This window comes from Dipodomys merriami, unplaced genomic scaffold, assembly GCF_024711535.1.
Source record: "Dipodomys merriami isolate MVZ:Mamm:240054 unplaced genomic scaffold, mDipMer1.0.p SCAF_91, whole genome shotgun sequence".
Lineage (NCBI taxonomy): Eukaryota > Metazoa > Chordata > Mammalia > Rodentia > Heteromyidae > Dipodomys > Dipodomys merriami.
In genome coordinates this window covers 3884888-3909832 of record NW_027206524.1, presented here as the reverse complement: position 1 = coordinate 3909832, position 24945 = coordinate 3884888, and the positions used below count along the sequence as shown (strand labels likewise).

General features: G+C 39.8%; 1 protein-coding gene across 1 annotated transcript in view; it reads right to left on the bottom strand.

Moving 5' to 3' along the window:
- Positions 1-2219: 2219 nt before the first annotated feature.
- The window catches only part of LOC138821349 (cullin-5), a 53624-nt gene continuing 30898 nt past the window's right edge, over positions 2220-24945 (bottom strand). The window contains exons 10-19 of the mRNA XM_070013509.1: positions 24422-24529; positions 17537-17601; positions 16612-16744; positions 14422-14553; positions 11733-11856; positions 10762-10937; positions 10084-10245; positions 8462-8580; positions 6981-7104; positions 2220-5715 (exon numbers count right to left, since the gene is read on the bottom strand). Coding sequence (XP_069869610.1) covers positions 5521-5715; positions 6981-7104; positions 8462-8580; positions 10084-10245; positions 10762-10937; positions 11733-11856; positions 14422-14553; positions 16612-16744; positions 17537-17601; positions 24422-24529 — 1338 coding nt within the window. The 3' untranslated portion in view covers positions 2220-5520. The remainder of the gene's footprint in view (positions 5716-6980; positions 7105-8461; positions 8581-10083; positions 10246-10761; positions 10938-11732; positions 11857-14421; positions 14554-16611; positions 16745-17536; positions 17602-24421; positions 24530-24945) is intronic.

Genomic DNA, 24945 nt, shown 5'->3' with positions numbered 1-24945 from the left:
TATATAGCATATTTGAGTATACAAAAATACATAGAACTATTATAATTCATGTCACATATTAACATAACTGAAATAAGTATGATTTCTCAATATAGACTTACCGTTTGTATGTATAAATACGTAACTTTAAAAATACTTATTTGTTTTTTGGTGCTGATGCTTGCTCAGGCCCTGATGTTGTCCCTGTGCCTTTTCGCTCAAGCCTAGCACTCTACCATGAAAGCCACAACTCCCTTTCCATCCAGCTTCTTGGTGGTTAATTGGAGATGTTTCATAGAATTCCCTGCTCTGGCCGACTTTGAACCAAGATCCTCAGATCTGTCTCCTCAGTAGCTAGGAATATAGGTGTAAGCCACCAACACCCAGCTAAATCGTTATAATATAGCATGTTATGTAATATATGTGTGCATGTGTATATATATGTGCACATATATATGTATATTCCTAATTGAAAAGGTTGAATTTTAAAAGATACATCTTGAAACCACTAGTCTGGTTTAATAAATGTTAATTGCCAGTGTTTTTGTTTGCTTGCTGACATAGGATCTTGCTACATAGCCTAGGCTGCCCTTCAAGTGGAAACCCCTTTCCTGCTTCAGCCTCCCAAGTGGTGGGATTATAGGTGTGCTTTACTATGTCTGGCACAAGATTGTCAGTTTTGACAGGCTGCCAAAGCTGGTGACTGGCACCAGTTCTGTCAGGGCACCAAGTAAAAAGTAACTACTTATAATGGCTACTTTTGTGGTTAATATAGGCCAGTTATGTAACAGGTTCATCGCCATAAACCCCTCTGCATTAAGGAATGTCATCTCCTTTTTTTTTTTTTTTCTTTTGGTATTAGGAGAGACCTGCTCAAGCAAGACAGAGGTCATTCTGATTAGGCATCTCCATCACCACAGCACTACCAGGAAATCCTGTCACTTGTTGGTCAGGAGAGCTTCATGACTTCTGAGGTATTTAGGAACATGTGAGGAAGAACAATGAATTTACTTCCAGAGCTACCTCAGGCAAGATGAATTTACTTCCAGAGCTTCCACAGGCAAGATGAATTTACTTCCAGAGCTTCCACAGGCAAGGTGCTCTTTATAGCTTAACTCAAATTAAGAGTAAATAAGCGGGGCTGGGAAGGTGGCTCAGTGGTAGAGCGCTTGCCTTGCATGCCTGAAGCCCTGGGTTCGATTCCTCAGCACCACATAAGCAAAAAGAAAAAAAGCCAGAAGTGGCACTGTGGCTCAAGTGGTAGAGTGCTAGCCTTGAGCTGAGGGACAGCGCCCAGGCCCAGAGTTCAGGCCCCACGACTGGACCCCCCCCCCAAAAAAAAATAGTAATAATAGTAAATAAGCATGGTGGTACAGGCATGTAATGCCAGCATTTAGGAGATTGAGGCAGGAAGATCATGAATTCTAGGCCAGCCTGGGCTATAGAACAGGACACTGTCTCAAAACAGAGAATCCTGAGTAACTGCACCACACCAGTCTATCTTTGGGGCAGTTTAGATACCCTAAATGTTAAATCTTATCTTCTGTATACATTTCTAAAGAATTAGAAATCATCCCAGATGCACAGAATTTGGAGTTAGAGCAACTAGTTGAAGGAGTTAAATGTGAGATCACCAGTCTAGAAAACATGTGGGAAACACTAAGTGGAACAGAATTGGGAGTTACAGGGTTTGTCCTGTGATGTGCTGCACCCCTCCAACTATGCCCCACTCACCCCTGGGACAGGGAAGTGGGGCTTCAATCTTTCAAAAGGAAGTTCATTTTGGATTCTGACATTGCCTAAATTCAAGGACACCTAGCTAATAGCTCCACTTAGGGCAAATATTAACCTTGCAACGTACACTGTAAACCTTCCATTTCTCTAACACCCATGAGCCTCACAGTGGTTTCTTAGAAGTGGCAAACTCAGGGCCTGGGCGCTGTCCCTAAGCTTTTGTGCTCAAGGTCAGGACGCTTAAGCCACAGCTCCACTTTCAGCCTTTTATGGTGGCTAACTGGAGGACTTTCCAGCCCAGGCTGGCTTCAAAGTGTAATTGAGGGTTACAGGTGTGAGTCACCTTTGCCCAGCCTCGGTTCAAATTTTTAATCTCCTCAGACACAAACAGTCCTGTTTTCATTTAAAGTAGAACTTGAATTCTAAAAGAAATAGGTATTTTCCTATTTCTGGTATCTAAGACTGGATGTTATTTTACAATAACATTGATATATTCTGGGTAAGTGAACGCTTTTATATTACATTTTTTATTTTGCAAGAAAATAAATTATACAACTTAAAAAATAAAATCCAAAAAATTAAGCAGTTCATCAAAATATTTTGGCCTACTGCATACAGAAACTACCATTAAAATCATACAGCATTCTCATCTCGGTATGTAGTGGCGCACATTCAAGACGAACAGACCATGAGGACAGAACAGGCCTCAGGAACTCAAGTTTGTTCAACACTCCAGACGACAGTGTAGATGACAGGAAAGCTCTCACACAATGTGCTACTTCCCAACCATGACCTTGGAGGAATTTGTAAGACAGCATCCAGTCATTTACATGAGAATAGAAAAACCAGCTTGAGTCTAAGATAGCAAAAATCTTCTGTAAAACAAGCAAATCTTTCACCCAAATTGAATTCTAAAATTTGCCCTTTGAGCAGAGCTAATGATATATACTGAAAATAATGCAAAATCCCTTTTAGCTACTGGGTCATATTTTGTATTAAACTTAATAAAAAGTGAAATAAACTTTCATTTTTTGGAAATGTTAACATTTATGCACAAAACAGACTTACTTAAATGGTTTGGGAAACTCAGGAACCTCTCCAATAAATGTAAAAATTGGAAGACTTCAGAATTTACTCCAAGATCCTCATTGAATTATTGGTGCAATAACATTCAAATATTTATGCTAGCATCAAAATTGTCATTATCATTTTTCAAAATTTGTTTTGTGTCTACTTATTCTCACAATGGGGTTTCAAACAAGGTTAACATTTTCCGATTGCTCCATCTCTTCTTTTGTTTTTGGAGACAGAGACACACTATGTCATCCAGGCTGGCTTTAAACTCTTTCCTCCAGCCCCAGCCTCCTTGAGCACTGGGATTAAAGATGCATACCATCACACCTGGCATAATTGACTTCATCTTTAAATAACAAGATGAATGTTCAAAACTTAAATTCACCTGAAGTATATTCCCGTTACACTACTCATTAAATAACAATATAAAGTGTTGGAGCAGGAAGGGTCACATTTTTTTCTCTCTCAATGACATCATTTCACCTCTGCTCTCTCAGCACTTCAGTGCTGAGAAGGGACCTGATGAATACTGTGATATGGTACCTTTAGCATATTCCACAGCAGTGTTTGATATTTTTTATTCTTTTTTAAATTAACAGCTCTATTGTCAAAACAAAGGAAATTAAACAATGGTCTTGACAAACACCAAAAAGTAGTTGAACTTCTGCATACATACCCCTCCCCAAAAAAAAGGTGGGGGGTGAAAAGTCTAAGTTGACAGTATTTGCTGTTGTTCATTTCCCAAAATACAATCAGGACATAATTAGCTATTAAAAATTTATAAAAAATTTAATAGAAAACTTTGCTATGGATTTAGTGTTACCCATTTTGCATTAAAGTTTCCTTCATAAATCAAAACATCCTGGCTCTTGTTCTTAAGTTAAATGACCAAAATGATTATGCTTCCTCCTTTCCTGGCATTCCTATTAAGGGACAAATGTCAATACCAAACGATTCATTACATAAGGGCCACAATCATTACAAAATTATTTCCTCTAAATTGTAAATTTATCCACTGTCAGCAGTCATCTAATTAGAGAAAACAATGAGTACTACATTAATCCTTCACAATATGCTTTGTCTAATAATTCCTACCTTAGAGTTGAAGTTTAGGATTTTAAATTATAAACAAAACTCCAATTTCCTATGAATTTCAGAACAGATAACTGACTAGAACCAGCAAAACTTTACTGTTTTAAGCTTACTTTCTCTTCCTTCTAGCAGGGAGCTCACAAAACTTCTGGGATTACAACAGATTCCATGAAATGCTCTCAAAACATTCTGCTACAAAATAATACTGTATGCTTCTCAGTGCTCCATTTTTTTTCTAGCTCCAAAACCATACTTTAAAATATAATTGAACATCCAAAAAGATAAAAAGCAAACTGCAAGAAAATTTGAAACGTGCACCACAGTGAATAAAATCCATGTTGAGCCATTCTTTCCCAATGAGGAATAAATTGTTGACTTTTTAGTGGTTCAATCCTCCAGTCCTTGACATTTCCGCTGCTCTGAGTACGCGGCTAGCAACCAACAGGCTGCTGCTTTGGATTGACTGAAAGGAACAAGTGAAGTGTTGCCTTCTGGACATCTTAAAAAAATGTTTATTTTTAAAATATATAAATATATATGTACATATTTGGCAAGTTTTCTGCTCCTATTGAGATTGTAACAACTTTGCTTATGCTTTTGGGGTCATATGTTGTGGTTTTCCTCTTCCTCCCAGATGACTGGCAACCATTACTTTTTAAAAGAGAACAACTTTTTTCCCCAGAAACCTGAGGCTATAATTCCTTACTCATGAGACTGAAATACCGAAACAGTTGTACCTTAAGAGATCAGTTCCACAACTGCACTGTAGTAGAGCAGGAGATTTCTGCATTTTCAGAAACTGAGATATGGCATAATAAATATTAGGACTATAAATATTAAGTGTTAGTAAACACACTCAATGTTTTTGCTTGACTCTGTAATCATAATGATCTATTTCCATAAAATTTTAACAACTGAAGCAACAATCAACAAGCTTCACTTTTTCACAAGCCCTCCAGCCATATAAGATGAAAAAAGAACAAAATTACTGCTCACTCAACGAATTAACTAAGACAGTCATCTCCTGCATAAGAAAACCAATATTTGTAAGGTGGAGATTTTTGAGGTCACCACTGAAATGCAGTTGTTCAACTGAAAGCAGCGTGTGAACAAATAATCACCCTGCTAACTAATCTTCATCTTCTTGCCTTCATCTGCCCTCTCCCAGTGTGGTGCTGACCAGCTCATTCTGCCATTAAAAACCAAGAGTTTTAATTGAATTTTGTAAAACAAAAGACAACAGTACTTTTCAGTGCATGAATCTGAATATCCTTCCTTGTGCAAGTACATGTTTTTAAGAGGAAAAAAAGAGAGAAAAGCAACTAGAACCCTGTCCTCACCCTTCTCAACTGAACTTCTCCTGGCGGGTAAATACAAATTCACTTTTAGAAGTTCATAATGGCTCTTCATGAGTGCAAGTTTCTCCGCAGAACAGCATGCTGGCAGAGTGTGCCGCATGAAGGAGTGCCACCATGCTACCTAATGGGATTGGCAAAATATAGTTGTTCTGTAAGGTAAGGCAGAGATTTTAATATTTATGTTATCCAAGTCCAAATAAACCTTTCTCCAGCTCAAACTGAGACAACTTCTGCCCAAGCACTTCAAAATCTGGGTTCTTAACATCGTCCATGATATTCAGAACTATGCCATATATATGAAAGTGTTGATGTCCGATTCATCTCTTCTGATGTACTTGTGCTCTATTAGCCATTCTATTTGTTCTTTTATCATTTTCTTTTGTGGCAAGAACATGTTTTTCAAAATTTCTACTAATTCAGTCTGCAGTTGAGCATTACTAATTTTCTTTCTCATTTTCATTATTTGTATGATGGCTTCCTAAAAGAAAAATAAGATAAGAGTATTAGTATAATAAGCTTATTTAAGTAGAGCAACACAAAAAGCGACTCTTTATGAATACTTGATCTTCTATCCAACATCTACCAAACAGAAATCACTATAGCTTAATACTGAGACCAACATTTACTTAACAAATAAAAATATTCTTTTCAGACCCAAAACTAAAAAAAAAATCTGCTAATACAGATTTTGCAATTAAGGAAAAGCAATGTTATTCATGACCTCTCTGCTGGGAAAAAAAAACAGCTAATTATTTATTTGTTTGTTTGTTTTTTTGGGTCCGGTCGTGGGGCCTGAACTCTGGGCCTGGGTGCTGTCCCTCAGCTCTTCAGTCAAGGCTAGCACTCTACCACTTGAGCCACAGTGCCACTTCCGGCTTTTTTCTTTTTGCGTATGTGGTGCTGAGGAATCGAACCCAGGGCCTCTGGCATGTAAGGCAAGCGCTCTACCACTGAGCCACCTTCCCAGCCCAGCTAATTATTTATATAGAGAGACTTTTCCATTTCTTTTTCCCACATTGTGTACATTTCTTGCCAGGCACCAATAGCTCACACCTGTAATCTTAGCTACTTAGGAGGCTGAGATCTGTAGATTAGGGTTCGAAGCCAGCCTGAGTAGCAAAGTGAGACTCTTATCTCCAAATAAACACCAAAAAGCCAGAACTAGAGCTGTGGCTCAAGTGGCAGACTGCTAGGTTAAGCAGAGAAAAGCTTTGGGATAGCACCCAGGCTCTGAGTTCAAGCCCTAGGACCAGCATATATAACACATGTGTGCACACACACAGGAGAGAGAGGGAGAAAGGGAAAGAGACAGAATTCGGAAAAAAAATTGTATCTAAATAAGTTTCCATAAATACGTATTAAAATAGAATTAGAGCTCTAGAAATAAAATACAACTGAAAGTGTTTCAATCTTATAATATGTAAACATTGTTAAAATACATTTATTCAGGTGGAGCCAAAAGGTACCATAACATAAAACCAAGGTTTTAGGCAACCAACAGAGTAGAATCTGCTGGAGACCACCAAGCTACAGAGACACCTCTGTTAGCAGTAAATAATAATTATTAGTTTTATTTAAGTTTCAGCTAAATGCAATTTAATAAATTTAATTTTTAAATTCCAGTTAAATGAAAATCAGTTCTTTTTTAAAACAGGATAAATAACCTAAATACTTCTAAATTCAAACGAAGTTTGAAGACTGAAAAAGAGGCTTTGATATTTAGAGATTCTGAACATCACAAACCTGGGTTCTTAATATTCTTAGCTGAACTATTCCTTCATTCTCCTCTTCTCTCATTCTTTCTGTAGTTAACTGCAAGCGTCCAATTAAGTTGATTTTACCCCTTTTCTGAACTTTTGCATTTTTTCTGTAAAAACATTTAAAAATTTTCATGATGAAGAGTAATAAAACATTACACAGAAAGTGACTGAGAAAAACTTAGGAATACACTGAAGATTAATATTCAAAAATTTTAAGAAGTAACAACCAATGTACAACTTTATCTAAAACAAATTCTAAGCTGGACACTAGTGGCTCAAAGCTTAAATCCTAACTACTTGGGAGGCTGAGACAGATTATGTTTGAGGACAGCCTAGGTGTAGATAGGCTGGGCATATCAACCAACAGCTGGGCACAATGTATGCGCCTATTGTCCCAGATACATGTCCAGGCTGACGTCTGGACAATGGTGGTTCCACAGAAACAAAACAAAAAATCTATGCTGAGTGTGGTGACTCATGACTACAATTCCAGCACTTGGGAGGATGGCAACTTAGGGATAGAGTGGGGTATGGTACATACAGAGCAAATCTGAGGTCAGATTGGGCTACACAGTGACACTGTCTCAGATGAAACTGAAAAATTCTATGGACTTTTTGATGCTTTTTTTTGGGGTCCGGTCGTGGGGCCTGAACTCTGGGCCTGGGCGCTGTCCCTCAGCTCTTCAGCTCAAGGCTAGCGCTCTACCACTTGAGCTACAGTGCCACTTCCGGCTTTTTTCTTTTTTGCTTATGTGGTGCTGAGGAATCGAACCCAGGGCCTCAGGCATGCAAGGCAAGTACTCTACCACTGAACCACCTTCCCAGCCCCGATGCTTTTTTTTTTATTTTGGTCAGTCGTGGGGCTTGAACTCTGGACCTAAACGCTGTCCCTCAGCTCTTCACCTCAAGGCTAGCGTTCTATCATTTGAGCTACAACGCCACTTCTGGTTTTCTGATAGTTTATCGGAGATAAGAATTTCACAGAGTTTCCTGCCCAGGCTGGCTTTGAACCATGATTCTCAGATCTCAGCCTCCTGAGTAGCTAGGATTACAGATGTGAGCCACCGGCAGCTGGCTCGATGCTTTTTGGCAGATAACCTAAGAGACTCTTATTTCCAACTAACCAGCAAAAAGCTGGAACTGGAAGTTTGGTTCAAGTGGTAAAGCCAAATGAAAGCTCAAGGCCCTGCCCTGAATTCCAGCTCTAGTACTGGCACATGTAATACATACAAAATACACATACACACACAGACACAGACACACACACACATACACACACACTGCCCAGACAGAGGTAGTACATGAAAAATATACACACACACACAAACACAAACCACTATAGTAAGTTTAGAATGGTAGTAAACAATTATTGCTTTAAATATCATGTAAGGAAAACATTTTGTTAAAAACAAAAAAATAGTAAAATTCAAATGAGATTTTTATTTTCAATCAAATTAACCTTACATTAAGCTGAATTCCTGGTTCACTGAGAAGAGGGTACCTTCTGTAAAATCTTTGGGTGAATTGACTTGAGGTTCGTACAATAAAACTTGCCGTTTGAGCTTTGGAAAAGCTACTAAAGACTATGAAGAATGAAAAGAAACAATTAGGATCCACAAACAGTATAGAATGCTAAATCAACTCTCCAACATGAAGTATGTTGGAGAGTATAAACACAAATTTACAATGCAACCTTTTTTTTTTTTTTGGTCGGTTGTGGGGCCTGAACTCTGGGTCTGGGCACTGTCCCTCAGTTCTACAGTTCAAGGCTAGCCTCTACCACTTGAGCCACAGCGCCACTTCTGGCTTTTTCTGCTTATGTGGTACTGAAGAATCAAACCCAGGGCCTCATGCACGCAAGGCAAGCACTCTAACACTGAGCCACCTTCCCAGCCCACAATGCAACCTTTTATGTGTACTTCCAAAAAATTAAGAATACAAGGATATAATGTAAAAGGAGGATAAAAGAGCTGGTTATGAGGAACAGTAAATGTTCTCTTTATGGAAATAGAAGAAGTAAGAGTTAGTTACATAGGATCAAAGCAATCTCCAGAGGACACAATCTATTCTGGCGTTTACAATAAACTTATATGAGGAGAAGCAAAATGAAGTTGAAGTATAAAGCTAATAAGCAACTTTCACAAATCGTAAAAAAGAACAAATCCCAATTTTTCTAACTCTTGGATTTTTCGTCATAAAATTTTGAACACAAGGTCAGTACAGAAATAGTATAGTATTTATGTTTGGTCAGACTCCTCACAAACAATATTTAAATGCCAACTGAATCTTTACCTCTTTTTTGCCTTTCTTAGTAACTTGTATATTTTCAATTTCTTTTCTCCATAAAAACCTCATTTAGGGCTGGGAAGGTGGCTCAGTGGTAGAGTGCTTGCCTTGCATGCCTGAGGCCCTGGGTTCAATTCCTTAGCACCACATAAGCAAAAAGAAAAAAGCTGGAAGTGGCACTGTGGCTCTAGTGGTAGAGCGCTAGCCTTGAGCTGAAGAGCTGAGGGACAGCGCCCAGGCCCAGAGTTCAGGCCATGACTGGACCCAAAAACAAAACAAAACAAAACAAAACAAAAAACCTCATTTAGTATTTTTCTTGGTTATGTCACCTTGAGTGTCATGAATTCACAAATGTCAGGGGTTGGGTAAATAGCTTGGTGGAACAGTGTGAACAGTGTATAGAAAGTACTGGATTTGAGATGGAAATGTGGCTTAGTGGTACAGTGCTTGCCTCATATGCATAAAGCCCTGGGCTCCATTCCTCAATACCATATACACAGAAAAAAGCAGAAGTGATGCTGTGGCTCAAGTGGTAGAGTGCTGGTCTTGAGCAAAAGAAGCTTGGGGACAATGCCCAGGCCGAGTTCAAGCCCCCAAGACTGACAGAAAAAAAAAAAAAAAGGCAGCATTGGATTTGACACCAAAAGACAAATTACTACAGGCCAATCATATGTGTGTGTGTGTATGTGTATGTATATGTATATATGTATGTATGTGTGTATGTATGTATGTATGTATGTATGTATGGATGGATGGATGTATGCATGCATGCATGCAATGACACAAAATTTAAAACAAACCCATAAAGTCCTTCTAAGTTCAGCATCTGGAAGTTCAGTTGCAAGTTTTAGATTTTCAAAGCTGATTTTCTCTCTAGGTCTTTGGTTCCATGCAAACAACACAGCCAACTGAAACGTGGTCACCTCCAAGTCATATTGACCTACTTCATTCTTAAATGTTATCTACAGAAGAGAAAACAGACTTTAGTTAGCACAAAATCTCTTCATGATGATTACCAACTAGTCAATAAAATGTTACACACGTTGCATGTGAAAAATACTACATTTTGTCTATTCTTCCTGTCTCCCATAGGAACAGAAATTTTAGCAGGCCTCAGTTTAGGAGACTCATCTCCTGGCCTTCCCTATAGTAAAATGTGCCCACATGATTGCATTCGCTCTAATGTGCTACAATGAGAAATGGGAAAATATTCACAACATGTCCATCTTCTCCATTCCCTTCCTGTGCACAGGAAGACACACAGTGGGAATCAAACTGAATTCTATACACAAGGGCTGTGGAATACAGTAGGCATAACGATGCAGTCCGAAGACTACATCCCTACCAATTTCATGGATAAATCCATTACACTTTCTATGTGGAAACGAAAAAAAAAAAATCTATTCTGTACTGGTGCCCATTTTTGAAGTCTTTCTACTTTTACCCAAATTAATTGAACCAACACACCATCTACTTACAATTCCATTTGACATGAGATGATGCCAGTGTAATTTCCTACCACTATGATTTTTTTTGTAAAATTCTTCTACTTCAGGAATCAAATCTTCCAGTTCAGTAGGAAGTGAGACAAAGACTTTCTCAGAACTTCTTGACCAGGCACCAGCATTCAGAATCTTGATATTAACTGAGTCAGCTAAAAGTAAGAAATCAGAAAGTGTAAAATATAAATAATCCTGATAATGGATACAATTCAAAATAAATAGTAGAGATTAAGTTTCAGTGAAACAAATAAGACAGAAGGTTTTGTTAAAAGTATCCTTGTTTCTAAGTAAGATTTCCAAATCTACCACTAGGCCTTGACAGCTATCTCTAAGGAATATGGACTTCATTACATCCTTGGATCTATTACTGCTAACATCTATTTTCCTTCTGGTGGTGCTTTATTGTGCCAGTCCTAGGACTTGAACTGAGGGCCTGGTCCCTGTCCGTGAGCTTTTTATGCTCAAGGCTATCACTCTGCCACTTGAGCCACAACTCCACTCCCAGCTTTTTTCATAGTTTAATGACAATAAGATTTTCCTGCCTGGGCTGGCTTAGAACTGGGATCCTCAGATCTCAGCTCCTTGTGTAGCTAGGATTACAGGTATGAGCCACCAACACCAGGTCTCACATCTATTTATTTTATTGGTCATGGGACTTCAACTCTGGGCCTGGGCACTGGACCTCAGCTCTTCAGCTCAAGGCTAGTGCTCTGCCACTTGAACCACATGCCACTTCTGGTTTTCTGGTGGTTAACTGGAGATAAGAGTCTCAGGGATGTTCCTGCTTAGGTTGGCTTTGAACTGCAATCCTCAGATCTCAGCCTCCTGAGTAGCTAGGATTACAGGCTTCAGCCACCAGCACCAGGTACATCTATTCTTAGTAAATAGAAAAGACATTCTTTCAGAAAAAGTTTAAAAATACTTTATGTGTAATAATAAAATAATACCTGGTAAAGCCAATTTATTATTTTTGTGCATTTCCTTAAAAGCCTGGTTCAGATCTTCAGATACCTTTATGTCCTGAAACATTCTAGCAAGCTTGTTTACGTAATCTGCTGGCATACCAACTTCCTACAAAAATCAAACACAGAAAGAAATAATATGTAATTTGTTATACTACAAGGATAAAGTGTAAAAAGTGTTAACAAAACTGTCTTAGATGCTTATTAATACAAATTTCTTATCCAGAGGGATGTTTCTAAGAATGTTAATTATAGTCAAATACCTATTAAATTTGATTCTTCGAAACTAAGTAGGTTGGTACAGGCAGTTCTTGATTTGCACAGTAGCAACATGTATGCCATCAGTTACTACAATATAGTTAATATTCATTACTAACAACTCCCCTCAACTTCAGATGCTACTAGATTGATAAATATGCCTGCATGAAGAATAAACTTCATTCTTAGCCCCTCAATCCACATATTATGAAAAAACGTAACCACAGACTGGAAGAATAGCACAGTAGTACAGCATTTGCCTTGTGCAAGTCACTGAGTCTAAGCATCAGTACTGGAATAAAACAAACAAACAGAAGACAACAAAAACCCAGAAGCACATCTCAATCCGTTATCCAAACACAAAACTTTACTCAAATAAAAAGTGGCGCTAGCTACTCAGGAGGCTGAGATCTGAGGATTATGGTTCAAAGCCAGCCTGGGCAGAAAAAGTCCTTGAGACTCTTAGTTCCAATTCATTACAAAGGGCCAGAAGTGAGCTGTGGTTCAAGTGACAGAGCATTAGTCTCAAGCAAAAGAGCTCAGGGCCAAAGCCCCAAGCCCTGAGTTCAAGACCCAGTACTGGCACCAAAAAAAAAAAAAGGTGGTAATGTTGGAAGTACCAATATAGTAAAATATAAAATGGAGGTATAGAAGAAGACAGCAGACTAAGGTTGGAATATTGATACTATGAATACTGTCCTAGAACTGGCGCGCGCGCGCGCGCGCGCGCGCGCGCGCACACACACACACACACACACACACACACACACACACACACACACACACACACACACACACACACACACACACACACACACACACACACACACACACACCCCAGCCCCCCCCCCCCCCAATCTCTTTGGTCTTTCCTGTCAGGCTGGCTTTCTCATTCCTAAAATCTCAGCTTCCTGAGTAGCTAAAATTACAGAAATGAGCCACCAGTACCCAGCTCTGGTACAGTAACTTTTGAGTGAAACTTTCGATTAAAAAAAAATTATTTTTATTGTAAAGGTGATACACAAAGGGGTTATAGTTACATAAGGTAGTCAGTAGATTACATTTCCAACAGTGTTAATCCCTCTTGTTCTCTCCTACTTTCCCTCCCCACCCATTCCCCTCCCACACACATTATAAAGTTCATTTCTAACATAGTGTCTAGTGAGCATCTCAGCTGCACTGGCTCATACTTTGTCCTACCGTTTCTACCATCAGATAAACATATATACAAAGGGTACCAAAATCAGAAATAGGGACTACAGGGAATAAACAAGAAGAGAAAAAAACAAAAGACAAAAGAAATTGCAAACAGTATTGATTTTTTAAAAAATCATTATTGTTCCTCCTGAGCAGTTCCAGTTAGCACAGTAGTTTTTATGACCCCACACTGCCAAAGCATGAGTACTCAAAGTTTAAAATTGCTCTCTGTATACAAAGAACATTCATTTTAATAAAATTCAAATACCATTATTAAAATGAACTGAAAGGAACAAATGTTAAAATATTCTTATATGGGTGTTTAGTTATAAATAACATTGACTACCTTAGGTAGCTACTATGTAAAGAACCTTTCTACAAATGAAAATTAAGGACAAATGAACAATTTGTCCTCAAGCCTACTTAATAAAGTCAGTTTAAATCAAAGAGTACAATCAGTAGTCAAACAATAAAAAAAAAAAATCAGAAACAAGTGCAGAATTAGAATGTATTAAGAAAATGAACTGGGGCTGGGAAGGTGGCTCAGTGGTAGAGTGCTTGCCTTGCACGCATGAGGCCCTGGGTTCGATTCCCCAGTACCACATAAGCAAAAAGAAAAAAAGCCGGAAGTGGCACTATGGCTCAAGTGGTAGAGTGCTAGCCTTGAGCAGAAGAGCTGAGGGACAGCACCCAGGCCCAGAGTTCAGCCCCCACGACCGGACCCAAAATAAATATTTAAAAAAAAAAAAAAAGAACTTTAATGGATATAATTTTATATACTTAATGCTGTGTTCTTATGATTCCTACTTCTTTGACATTAACAGTAACACCAAACTATATTACTCATGCAGACATACAAATCATGTGCTATGTAAGAACACTAAATATTAAAAAATAAGCCGGGCACCATGTGCTATGTAAGAACACTAAATATTAAAAAATAAGCCAGGCGCTGGTGGCTCACACCTGTAATCCTAGCTGCTCAGGAGGCTGAGATCTGAGGATTGCAATTCAAAGCCAGCCCGGGCAGGAAACTCCATGAGACTCCTATCTCCAATAAACCACCAGAAAACTGGAAGTGGTGCTGTGGCTCAAGCTGTAGAGCGTTCACCCTGAGCTGAAGAGCGCAGGGACAGCGACCAGGCCCAGACTTCAAGCTTCACAACTGACAAAAAATAAAAAATAAAAATAAATAAATAAATAAAAATAGTTTACTTACTCTTAGCCACTCTACCATATTTTCTTCAATTTCACTATCAGCAGAGATGTCTAATATAAGACGTCGTGTCAAATGAGCTTTGTGGTACCTCATAAAAACGTCTTTGTTCTGCACATATTTAAGTACCAAAAGCTGTAAAGAAAACAAAGTTACTTCCAATTCTTACATATTATGAGCCATCTCCCTCATTTAGACATGTCTGTAGCTCCTACTTATCAAAATGCAGAAATTTTACATAAGAGGCAAGTAAATTAGTCACCTTGGAAATATAACCAGCCCTGGTGCACACTTCCAAGTTAGTTGAGATTATAATCAAATAACTACATCAGTTTTCCATATTTTACATAAATGTGACAATAGTTTACATAAAAATCAACAGTTTTCCCCCCCAATTTTCTACTTATTAGCTTCACACACACACACCCCTTTTTTTTTTTTTGCCAGTCCTGAGGCTTACACTCAGGACCTGGGCACTGTCCCCTAGCTTCTTTTGCTCATGGCTAGTATTCTACCACTTGAACCACAGCACCACTTCTGGCTTTTTCTGTTTAGGTGTACTGAGGAATTGAACCCAGGACTTCATGCTTGCTAGGCAAGCACTCCACCACTAAGCCACATTCTCAGCCTTAGCTTCCCTTTCTCTTTTTTCCCCCCTGGGCCTTTTCTGCCTATATTTGTTCTATCTCATTTAATTATTTTTCCTCTTTGCATTCTTAGACTTCACTAACTTAGCAAGAGTCCAAAAAAATAAATATAGGCAAGGAACTAACATCTATCTACTATCTAAGAGTCCCTATCTTGGGGACTCTTACAAAAAGGAGTAAAAAACTTCATGAAAAACTTCTAATTTCTCAATTACCACTCCAAACCTATGGAGTCTTCTTCCCCTTTTATCCTTTAACAGGAGCTAAAACTTAATAACCTAAAAGAATAAAGAGATGGGGGCAGAAAGTGGAGGCAGAATAATCTCTAGTTTAAGGCCAGTATGAGCAACATACTAAGTTCAAGGTTAGCCTGAGCTACAAAACAACAAAGATGCCAGGTGCTGGTAGCCTATAATCCTAGTTATTCAAAAGGCTGTGATCTGAGGATCACAATTTAAAGCCAGTGTGAGCAGAAAAGTCCCAGTAGAGCTGTGGCTCAAAGTGGTAGAGTGCTAGATTTGAGTAAAAGTTTAGGGACAGCACCTTGGCCCCAAGTTCAAGCCTCCCCACCAAAAATAAAAAGAGAGAGGAAAAAAAAGAAGAACAACCACAAGAAAGACCCCATTTCAAAAACCTAATGGATGGCATGCAGCTCAGTAGTACAGTGCTCATCTAGCAAGTATAAGGTCTACACCATCACCAAAAACTGAGAGGAGGGAAAGACTAGATTATTTTCCTTTCAGACAACTATAGAATAAAATTTCTTTGTTAGAAAAAATAAATACCTTTTGCTGGGTGTCAGTGGCTCACGCCTGTAATCCTAGCTACTCAGGAGACTGAGAACGAGGATCACGGTTCAAAGCCAGCCCAAGCAGGAAAGTCCATGAGACTTTTATCTCCAATTAACAACCTGAAAACTGGAAGTGGCACTGTGGCTCAAGTGGTAGAGCTCTCACCTTGAGCTCACGAACAGCACCAGGCCCAGAGTTCAAGCCCACCTTAGCCCCCTCCCCCCGCCATAGACAAAATAAATAAATATCCTATAGAGCTACAGCAGCAGCAAAGTTCATAATAACAATTGCTTAAAAACTTTTCTGATATTACAGAATGTCTAAAAAGCAAAATGCTCAAAGTAAGATAATTAGAAAATCTGAAACACAAGCTAGGTACCACTGACTCATGCCTGTAATCCTACTCAGGAGGATGAGATGTGAGGATCGCAGTTAGAAGCCAGCCTGGGCAGGAAATTCTGCGAGACTCTTATCTCCAATAAACTACTCAGAAAAAGCACTGTGGCTTAAGCAGTAGACCACCAGCCTTGAGCACAAGAGGCTCAGGGACAGCATCCAGGCTGAATTCAAGCCCCAGGACTGGCACTAAGAAAAACCCACAAAACAGAAATACAGAAGACCTTCATGTTTGCCTGTGTTGCAGGGAATTGCTTTGAAAATAACTGCTGTGCTCTCCTTACCACTACAAGTCATAAATCTTTCTCTGGTCTTAAAAAAAAATTTTTTGATATATATTAAAAAAAAAAACTATGTACCACTTCTTTGAGCTTTGCTTCAATTTCTTCAGAGGTTAGTTTTTTGCTTAATGGTGTTTTTCTCAGCAACATGTCACAGTAATTGGCAAGTAACTCAGGGCATTTTGATTCAGGTTGAGTTTTCAATCCCACTCTAGAAAAAAAAAGTTGATGAAAATTGATGTTAGCAAATATTGCTTTTCTAAACCCAATTTTTCACAAACTACTTACTTTTATTGAATCATTTAAAAAGCTCTTATGACAAATAGTAATTAAGGCTGATACTTATATGAGTACAATGTCTAGAGTATATAACTTTTTTTGTCAATCCTGGGGGTTGAACTCAGGGCCTGGGCACTATCCCTGAGCTTTTTGGTGATTAATTGGAGATAAGAGTCTCATGGATGTTCCTACTCGGGATGGTTTTGAACCACGATCCTCAAATCTCAGCCTCCTGAGCAGCTAGAACTCAGGCCCTGAGTTCAAGTCCTAGTTTAAAAAAAAAATCTAGCCAGGAATGCTCGCACACACTTGATCTTAGTAGTTAGGAGGAAGAAACAAGATCAAAAGTTTGGGATCGGGCTAGGAAGGTGGCTCAGTGGTAGAGCGCTTGCCTTGCATGCAGGAGGCCCTGCGTTTGATTCCTCAGCACCACATAAGCAGAAGAAAAAGAAAAGCTGGAAGTGGCACTGTGGCTCAAGTGGTAGAGTGCTAGCCTTGAGCTGAAGAGCTGAGGGACAGCGCCCAGGCCCACAGTTCAGGCCCCACAACTGGACCCCACCCAAAAAAAATGTTTGGGATCAGCCTAAGATATGTCACAAGAACCTGTCTCACAAAATAAAACAAAGAACCAAACCTTACAGGGAAATAGAGAACCTTGCAGACCCAGTAACAAGTACTACAGACCCTCACAGTTATTTTTAACATATGGTTTTACGAAACTTACCCTTTCTGCTTCAATGGTAGTTCAAGTTTAAATATGGTAGCATCATTAACAACTGCTTTATAAGCCTGTAAAAAATAATTTGAAATGGAATATAATTGCTATACTTAAATACTTAAAATATGCTGACAAGTTGTGAAGACTTTCAAAACTACATAAAAATATGAATCAAGTGGTTATGTTTGTTTGTTATTTTCCTTTCACATGGTACTAGGGATTGACTTGAATGTCCAATGTATGTACTTTATGTATGTCCAAAGCACGTACTTTATTTATTACTAAGCCTCCTCTGCACCCTTATGTGTCAATACTAGAGTTTTAACTCAGGACTTTGGACTTCACTTGGCTTGCTCTGCTGACTCTTACTTGGGCAATGCGCTCTAGGCCCTGCTTTCTAATGGGTTGTTTTTGAGATGTGAGTCTCTCAGACTTTTCTGCCCGGGCTGGCTTCAAACTGTGATTCTCTAAATTTCAGCCTCCTGAGTAGCTAGGATTACAGGCTTAAGACACTGGTACTCAGCTTCTAGTTTCTTTTTGAGCCACCGGCACCTGTCTGCCAGTGTGTATTTTCAATGACACATCTGGCCTAACAGAAGCCTTTTTCATACTATAATATAACATACTATAATGCATATTCTTTGCCATGTTAACCATTACTAATCTCAAGTAAGGGACTGCATGCTGCCTGACACCCACACCCATTTTCTCTTGTGCAGTTTCCTATTCTCCTAAACAACTTTTCTTCAAACTTCCAATATTCCCTATGTACACCCCCACCGCCCCCCCCCCAAAAAAAACTGCTCGGTGCTGATGGCTCAGACTTGTAATCCTAGCTACTCAGGAGGCTGAGATCTGAGGATCATGGTTCAAAGCCAGCCTGGGCAGAAAAGCCCATGAGACTGTTATCTCCAATAACCACCAGAAAACCTAAAGTGGTGCTATGGCTCAAGTGGTAGAGCACCAGGCTTGAGCTGAAGAGCTGAGGGACAACACCCAGAGTTCAAGACCCCTGATCCAAAAAAAAGCTATGGCTTCCTGTTTTACTGAGGGAAGTAATCATTTCTTCTTTTTTTTTTTGGGGGGGGGGGTGGAGGAATCCGGTCCTGGGGCCTGAACTCTGGGCCTGGGCTCTGTCCCTCAACTCTTCAGCTCAAGGCAAGCGCTCTACCACTGAGCCACCTTCCCAGCCCCACTTCTGGCTTTTTTCTTCTTCTTTTTTTTTATTTTATTTTTTGTCCGGTCGTGGGGCCTGAACTCTGGGCCTGGGCACTGTCCCTCAGCTCTTCAGCTCAAAGCTAGCGCTCTACCACTTGAGCCACAGCGCCACTTCCGGCTTTTTTCTTTTTGCTTATGTGGTGTTGGGAATCGAACCCAGGGCCTCAGGCATGCAAGGCAAGCGTTCTACCACTGAGCCAACTTCCCAGCCCCACTTCTGGCTTTTTTCTTTTTGCTTATGTGGTGCTGAGGAATCGAACCCAGGGCCTCAGGCATGCAAGGCAAGTGCTCTACCACTGAGCCACCTTCCCAGCTCCTATCCCTAACTCTTTTTTTTTTTTTTTTTTTATTTTTATTTTTATTTATTTTTTTTTTTTGTCGGTCGTGGGGCTTGAACTCTGGGCCTGGGCGCTGTCCCTCAGCTCTTCAGCTCAAGGCGAGCGCTCTACCACTTGAGCTACAGCGCCACTTCCGGTTTTCTGGTGGTTTATTGGAGATAGGAGTCTCACGGTCTCTCCTGCCCGGGCTGGCTTTGAACCGCGATCCTCAGATCTCAGCCTCCTGAGTAGCTAGGATTACAGGCGTGAGCCACCAGCGCCCGGCTACCTATCCCTAACTCTTTAGCTCAAGGCGATCATTCTACCTCTTGAGCCACCGCACTACCTCCAGAATATACTTTTAAAAATACTTCTTCATTTTTTTAAACTTTTTGGGGAGGCGGGTGTCCGGTCATGGGTCCTGAACTCTGGGCCTGGGTGCTGACCCTCAGCTCTTCAGCTCAAGGCTAGCACTCTACCACTTGAGCCACAGCGCCACTTCCGGCTTTTTTTTCTTCTGCTTATGTGGTGCTGAACAATCGAACCCACGGCCTCATGAATGCAAGGCAATCGCTCTACCACTGAGCCACCTTCCCAGCCCACTTCTTCATTTTTGAAAGAACTAAACATAACAATACCTTAGGCTAGGGCTGGGAATGTGGCTTAGTGGTAGCGTGCTTGACTAGCATGCATGAAGCCCTGGGTTCAATTCCTCAGCACCACATAAGCAGAAAAATGTGAAAGTGGCACTGTGGCTCAAGTGGTAAACTACTAGCCTTGAGCAAAAGAAGCTCAGGAAGCTGGGCACTGGTGACTCATGCCTGTAATCCTAGCTACTCAAGAGGCTGAGATCTGAGGATCACGGTTCAAAGCCAGACTGAGCAGGAAAGTCCAAAGCCAGACTGAGCAGGAAAGTCCGTGAGACTCTTATCCAATAAACCACTAGAAAACCATAAGTGGCGCTGTGGCTCAATCAGAAGAGCACAGGGAAAGCGCCAAGCCCAGAGTTCAAGCCCCACAACCGACCAAAAACAAAAACAAAGAGTCTCAGGAACTTTCCTGCCCGGGCTGGCTTTGAACTGCGATCCTCAGATCTCAGCCTCCTGAGTAGCTAGGATTACAGGAGTGAGCCACCAGCGCCCAGCTGTTTTCTCTTCTTCATCTTCACATATGATTGGTAATCACAAGCAACGTCAGTGCTTTTAAAAACATCCATATGCAAAAGCACCATTCTCTCAAACTCACACTCAACATTACCACTTGGATTATCAACACACATTTCAAAGTCAATCTGCTCAAAACTGAGTTTGTGATTTCTCTGCAGCTCTCTCCCCAAAGCTTGTTTCTCCAAGTCTTAACCAGCACAGTACACATATGAAACAGACTTCAAGTCTTGCATGTTGTCTCCTTTTCTTTTTCTTCCTTCCCTAAGTAATTCTAAAATAATTTCCTTTAGAGTAACCTTTTTGTTCTGTGTATGCACATGTACATGTATCTTATCATGTCATGGTTCGTATCTAAATATGCAACTAGAAAAAAAACCCCAAAACACCAGGACATTAATTTTGAGAACCTGAGTAAGATGGCAGTGGCATGGCAACCATTAGTTCAGGAATGACAAAGACAGAATTTATGAGCTGGGGAAAGGGGTCAGCCAAAACATCTTTCAATTGCCAAACTACAGGACTAATTTAACAAATGTTGCCAAGCCTCTTCCAAATCTGTAGACTTCTGTCAGTATCCAGACTGGAATATAAAATTATGGAAATCTGTTACTGCCTATGCACTCCACTAAAAATGTCCAGGAACAAAAAAAAAAAAAAAAAAGTCCAGGAACGAACAATTCCTGGGTAGGGAATTTTTTTGGGGGGATAGGGGGACGGTCAGTTGTGGAGCTTGGAACTCCGGGCCTAGGCACTGTTCCTTAGCTCTTCAGCTCAAGGCGAATGCTCTACCACTTGAGTCACAGTGCAACTTCTAGTTTTCTGGTGGTTAGAGATTAAGAGTCTCACAGACTTTCATGCCCAGCCTGGCTTTGAACCTCAATCCTCAGATCTCAGCTTCCTGAGTAGCTAAGATTATAGGATTATAAACACAAGCACCTGGGGTTTTTTTATTTTTTGATGCCAGTTCAGGGTCTGAGCACTGTCTCTGAGCTTTTTTGCTCATATGGGCCACAGCTCCCACTTCTGGCTTTATTTGGAAATTAATGGGAGCTAAGAAATCTCCCAGGTTTTTTTCCTACAAGGGCCAGCTTCAAACAACAATTCTCAGATCTTAGCTGCCTGAGTTGCTAAGATTATAGGCATGAGCCACCAGAGCCTGGCTTGAGATGGGGAAACTTTGAACAGTTTTAAAAAATTTCTTTGCAGATTAAAACTCACTGTTGAAATAATACTACAACTGGTATTACCTACAATCTTCTCCTTTAATTTTCTTCCTCCCCCATCTTCACAAACTGTGTTACTTGAATTTCCCAAGTAAACTATTCATATAAAAAAAAAAAAAGTGAGGGGCTGAGAAGGTGGCTCAGTGGTAGAGCACTTGCCTTGCATGCATGAGGCCCTGGGTTCAATTCCTCAGCACCACATAAGCAGAAAAGGCCAGAAGTGGTGCTGTGTTTCAAGTGGTAGAACGCTAGCCTTGAGCTGAAGAGCTGAGGGATAGCGCTCAAGCCCAGAGTTCAGGCCAACAACAAAAAAAAAAAAAGTGAGCGGGCACGGTGGCTCACGTCTGTAATCCTAGCTATTCAGGAAGGTGAGATCTGAAGATAGCGGTTCAAAGCCAGCCCGGGAAGGAAAGTATTTGAGACTCTCATCTCCAATAAACCACTCACAAAACCGGAAGTGGCACTGTGGCTCAAGTGGTAGAACACTAGCCTTGAGCTAAAGAGTTGAGGGACAGAGCCCAGGCCCAGAGTTCAAGCCCCACAACCAACCAAAAAAAAAAAAAAAGGTGAGAGAAAAAGCGGAGATCTGAGGATTGTGGTTCCAAAAGAAAATATTTCTGACAACCTCTTCCATGAAACATCACTCTGAGAGAAGTCAGTAATTACTTTACTAATTTAAATGTATTCTTACTCTGTTTTCTTGCTTTTCTCTTGACTCCCTCCAGTTCTGTTTCTTTTTTTTCTTTAAATTGTGAAAATACTATACAGAGGGGTTACAATTACATGGGTAAGATAATGAGTACATTTTTTAATCAAGCATTGTAGCCTCCTCCTTTGTTTCCCCTTCCCATCCTCCCTCTCGCCCCCCACCCAATCCTCTTCCTCTCCCCCCTCCCCCCCCAACAAAGTTGTAAAGTTCGTTTTCAACATAATGACTTGTACATCTCATTGTTGCAATGGGTCCACCTGTATCCCTATTTAAACCATTTGTTTTTTCCCTTCTCCTCCACAAATTATACCTACATCAAATACAGTGAAAGCAGGAGTTATATTGTGGGGAAGGGACATACAAAGCAACAAAGAAATAATCTTATAAATATGTCAGAAACAATCGCATGAAAGAAAAAACCATTTGAATACATATCTTAGGGTTCATTTCCCTAACATCAACTTATTGTTTTTTTCTTTAAAGACAATTTCTTGCTGTGTAGCTCAAGCTAGCTTGGGACTAGCAATCCTCTTGCCTCTGGTTCTGACTCTGACGTCTAGGATTATTGATCTGCATCACCAGCTTCCAGTCTTTTTTTTTTTTTTTTTTTTGCAATAGTATAATTAAAATGAAAGTCAAGTCCTACTACTGTTTAAAAGATTCCAATAGCTTCCCATCGAACTAAGAGTAAAACCAATTCATTAGCATGGTTCCTGAGCTGGCTTCTCAATATTCTAGCCACAGTGACCTCTTCTGCTATTCCTGGAAAAGGACAGAGATTTGTCTGCATCTGGATGACACTCCTCCCTCAAATAGCCATGTGACTTTCTCTATTGACTTGGTCAAATGTCCCTTCAGAAGCCTCAGCAGACTACTCAATTTGACTTCAAATCATCCCACCACTTCCATATTCCATTATTTCCCTACTTATATAATTAAGTACACAAAAAAGAATTAAGGGAAAATGTCTGATGGAAAAGTAATTGTACTTTTAAAGTCAAAAGCAAAAATCCTGTGATGTAAAAGAGTTTAACTAAAGTCAGGCTCATCAATGGCTCATGCCTATAATCATAGCTATTTAGGAGTCTGAGGTCTGAGGTTCGTGGTTCCAAGCCAGCCCAGGGAAGGAAAGACTGTGAGATTCTTATACCAAAATTAAACATCACAAAAGCCAGAAGCAGAGCTATGGCTCAAGTGGTAGAGTGATAGTCTTGAGCAAAAGAAGCTCAGGGACAGCATCCAAGCCCTGAGTTCAAGCTCCAGGACCAATGCATACACACACAAAAAATTACTTGAGGGGCTGAGAAGGTGGATCAATGGTAGAGTGCTTGCCTTGCATGCATGTGGCCCTGGGTTTAATTCCTCAGTACCACATAAACTAAAAATGCTAGAAGTGGCATTGTGGCTCAAGTGGTAGAGCTAGACTATTAGCCTTGAGCAAAAGCAGCTCAAGAACAGTGCCCAGGCCCTGAGTTCAAGCCCCAGAACTGGCAAAAAAAAAAAGTTACTTGAGTAATCCTAGCTACTCAGGAGGCTGAGGTCTGAGGATGGTGGTTCAAAGCCAACCCAGGCAGGAAAGTCCCTAAGACTCTTACCTCCAATAAACCACCAGAAAACCAGAAGTGGCTCAAGTGGTAGAGCACTTGCCTTGAACTAAAGAGCTGAAGCACAGTGCCCAGGCTCAGAGTCCAAGCACCATAACTGATCAATTAAAAAAAAAGTGAGAAGGGGAAAACAAAAAGCTAACACTTAAAGGACAACTTGATGTTTAGTTATCTTCATCCTATTTACTGAAGATATAAACAAATAATATATTTTGCACAAGCTTCCTGGCAAAGCAAATAGAAATTTGAAATCAACTCTCATGGGAGCCCAGGAGTTGATAGGAAAGAGTAGAGAAATCAACTTGACTGGGGAGGAGGTGTGGTAGGAGGCAGAATCTAAGTTTCAGGGAAATATACTTTGAGCTACGTCTTAAAAGAGTTATGAACCCAATTGTTGGTAATATTCAGAAATAGGAGAACATTTTTTAAAAAATGAAGACAAGAACAACTTTCTAGCTAAATTCTATTCGAGGAGGCTACCTCCAATGCTTACAAAAACATATGCCAAACCAAATAATGAAAACAGTAGATGTCCACTCAGGAAAAATTAAGTTGCCAATTGTAGTTTGTAATTTAATGGCATAATGATACAAACTTGTTAAAAGTAAATTATAATTTACACATGACAAAATGTTAACATACAGAAATCTTTACCTTATCTCTGGCAGTGAGAAATCGTGGATCATCTTGAAAAGCTTCTTTGACAAGTTTACTAAATCTATTAAATAATGTAAGTAACTGCTCAACATATTTCTCAGAGTCCTGAAAAAAAATGTATTTTATATTCAATTTAGTTTTACAAAGAAAACAATAATAAAATTAAAGAAAAAATATAATTTTAATGAACTACAATTTGAAAATTGGAGAAAATTTTCTTAAAAATAAAATCAAAAGGTATTTCAACATTCTTATTTTGCTGACTAAATTACCATTTTAAATAAATAACCTTTCATTTGAAAAAAATAACCTAGAGCTGGGCACCAGTGGCTCACACCTGTAATTTTAGGAGGCTAAGATCTTAGGATCACAGTTCAAAACCAGCCTGGGAAGAAAAATCCCTGAGCCTCTTATTACCTCCAGGTAACCACTAAAAGGCTGGATGGAAGTAGAGCTGTAGCTCCAGTGGTAGAGTGCTAGCCTTGAGCAACAAGGCTCAGGGACAGAATTTAAAAAAAAAA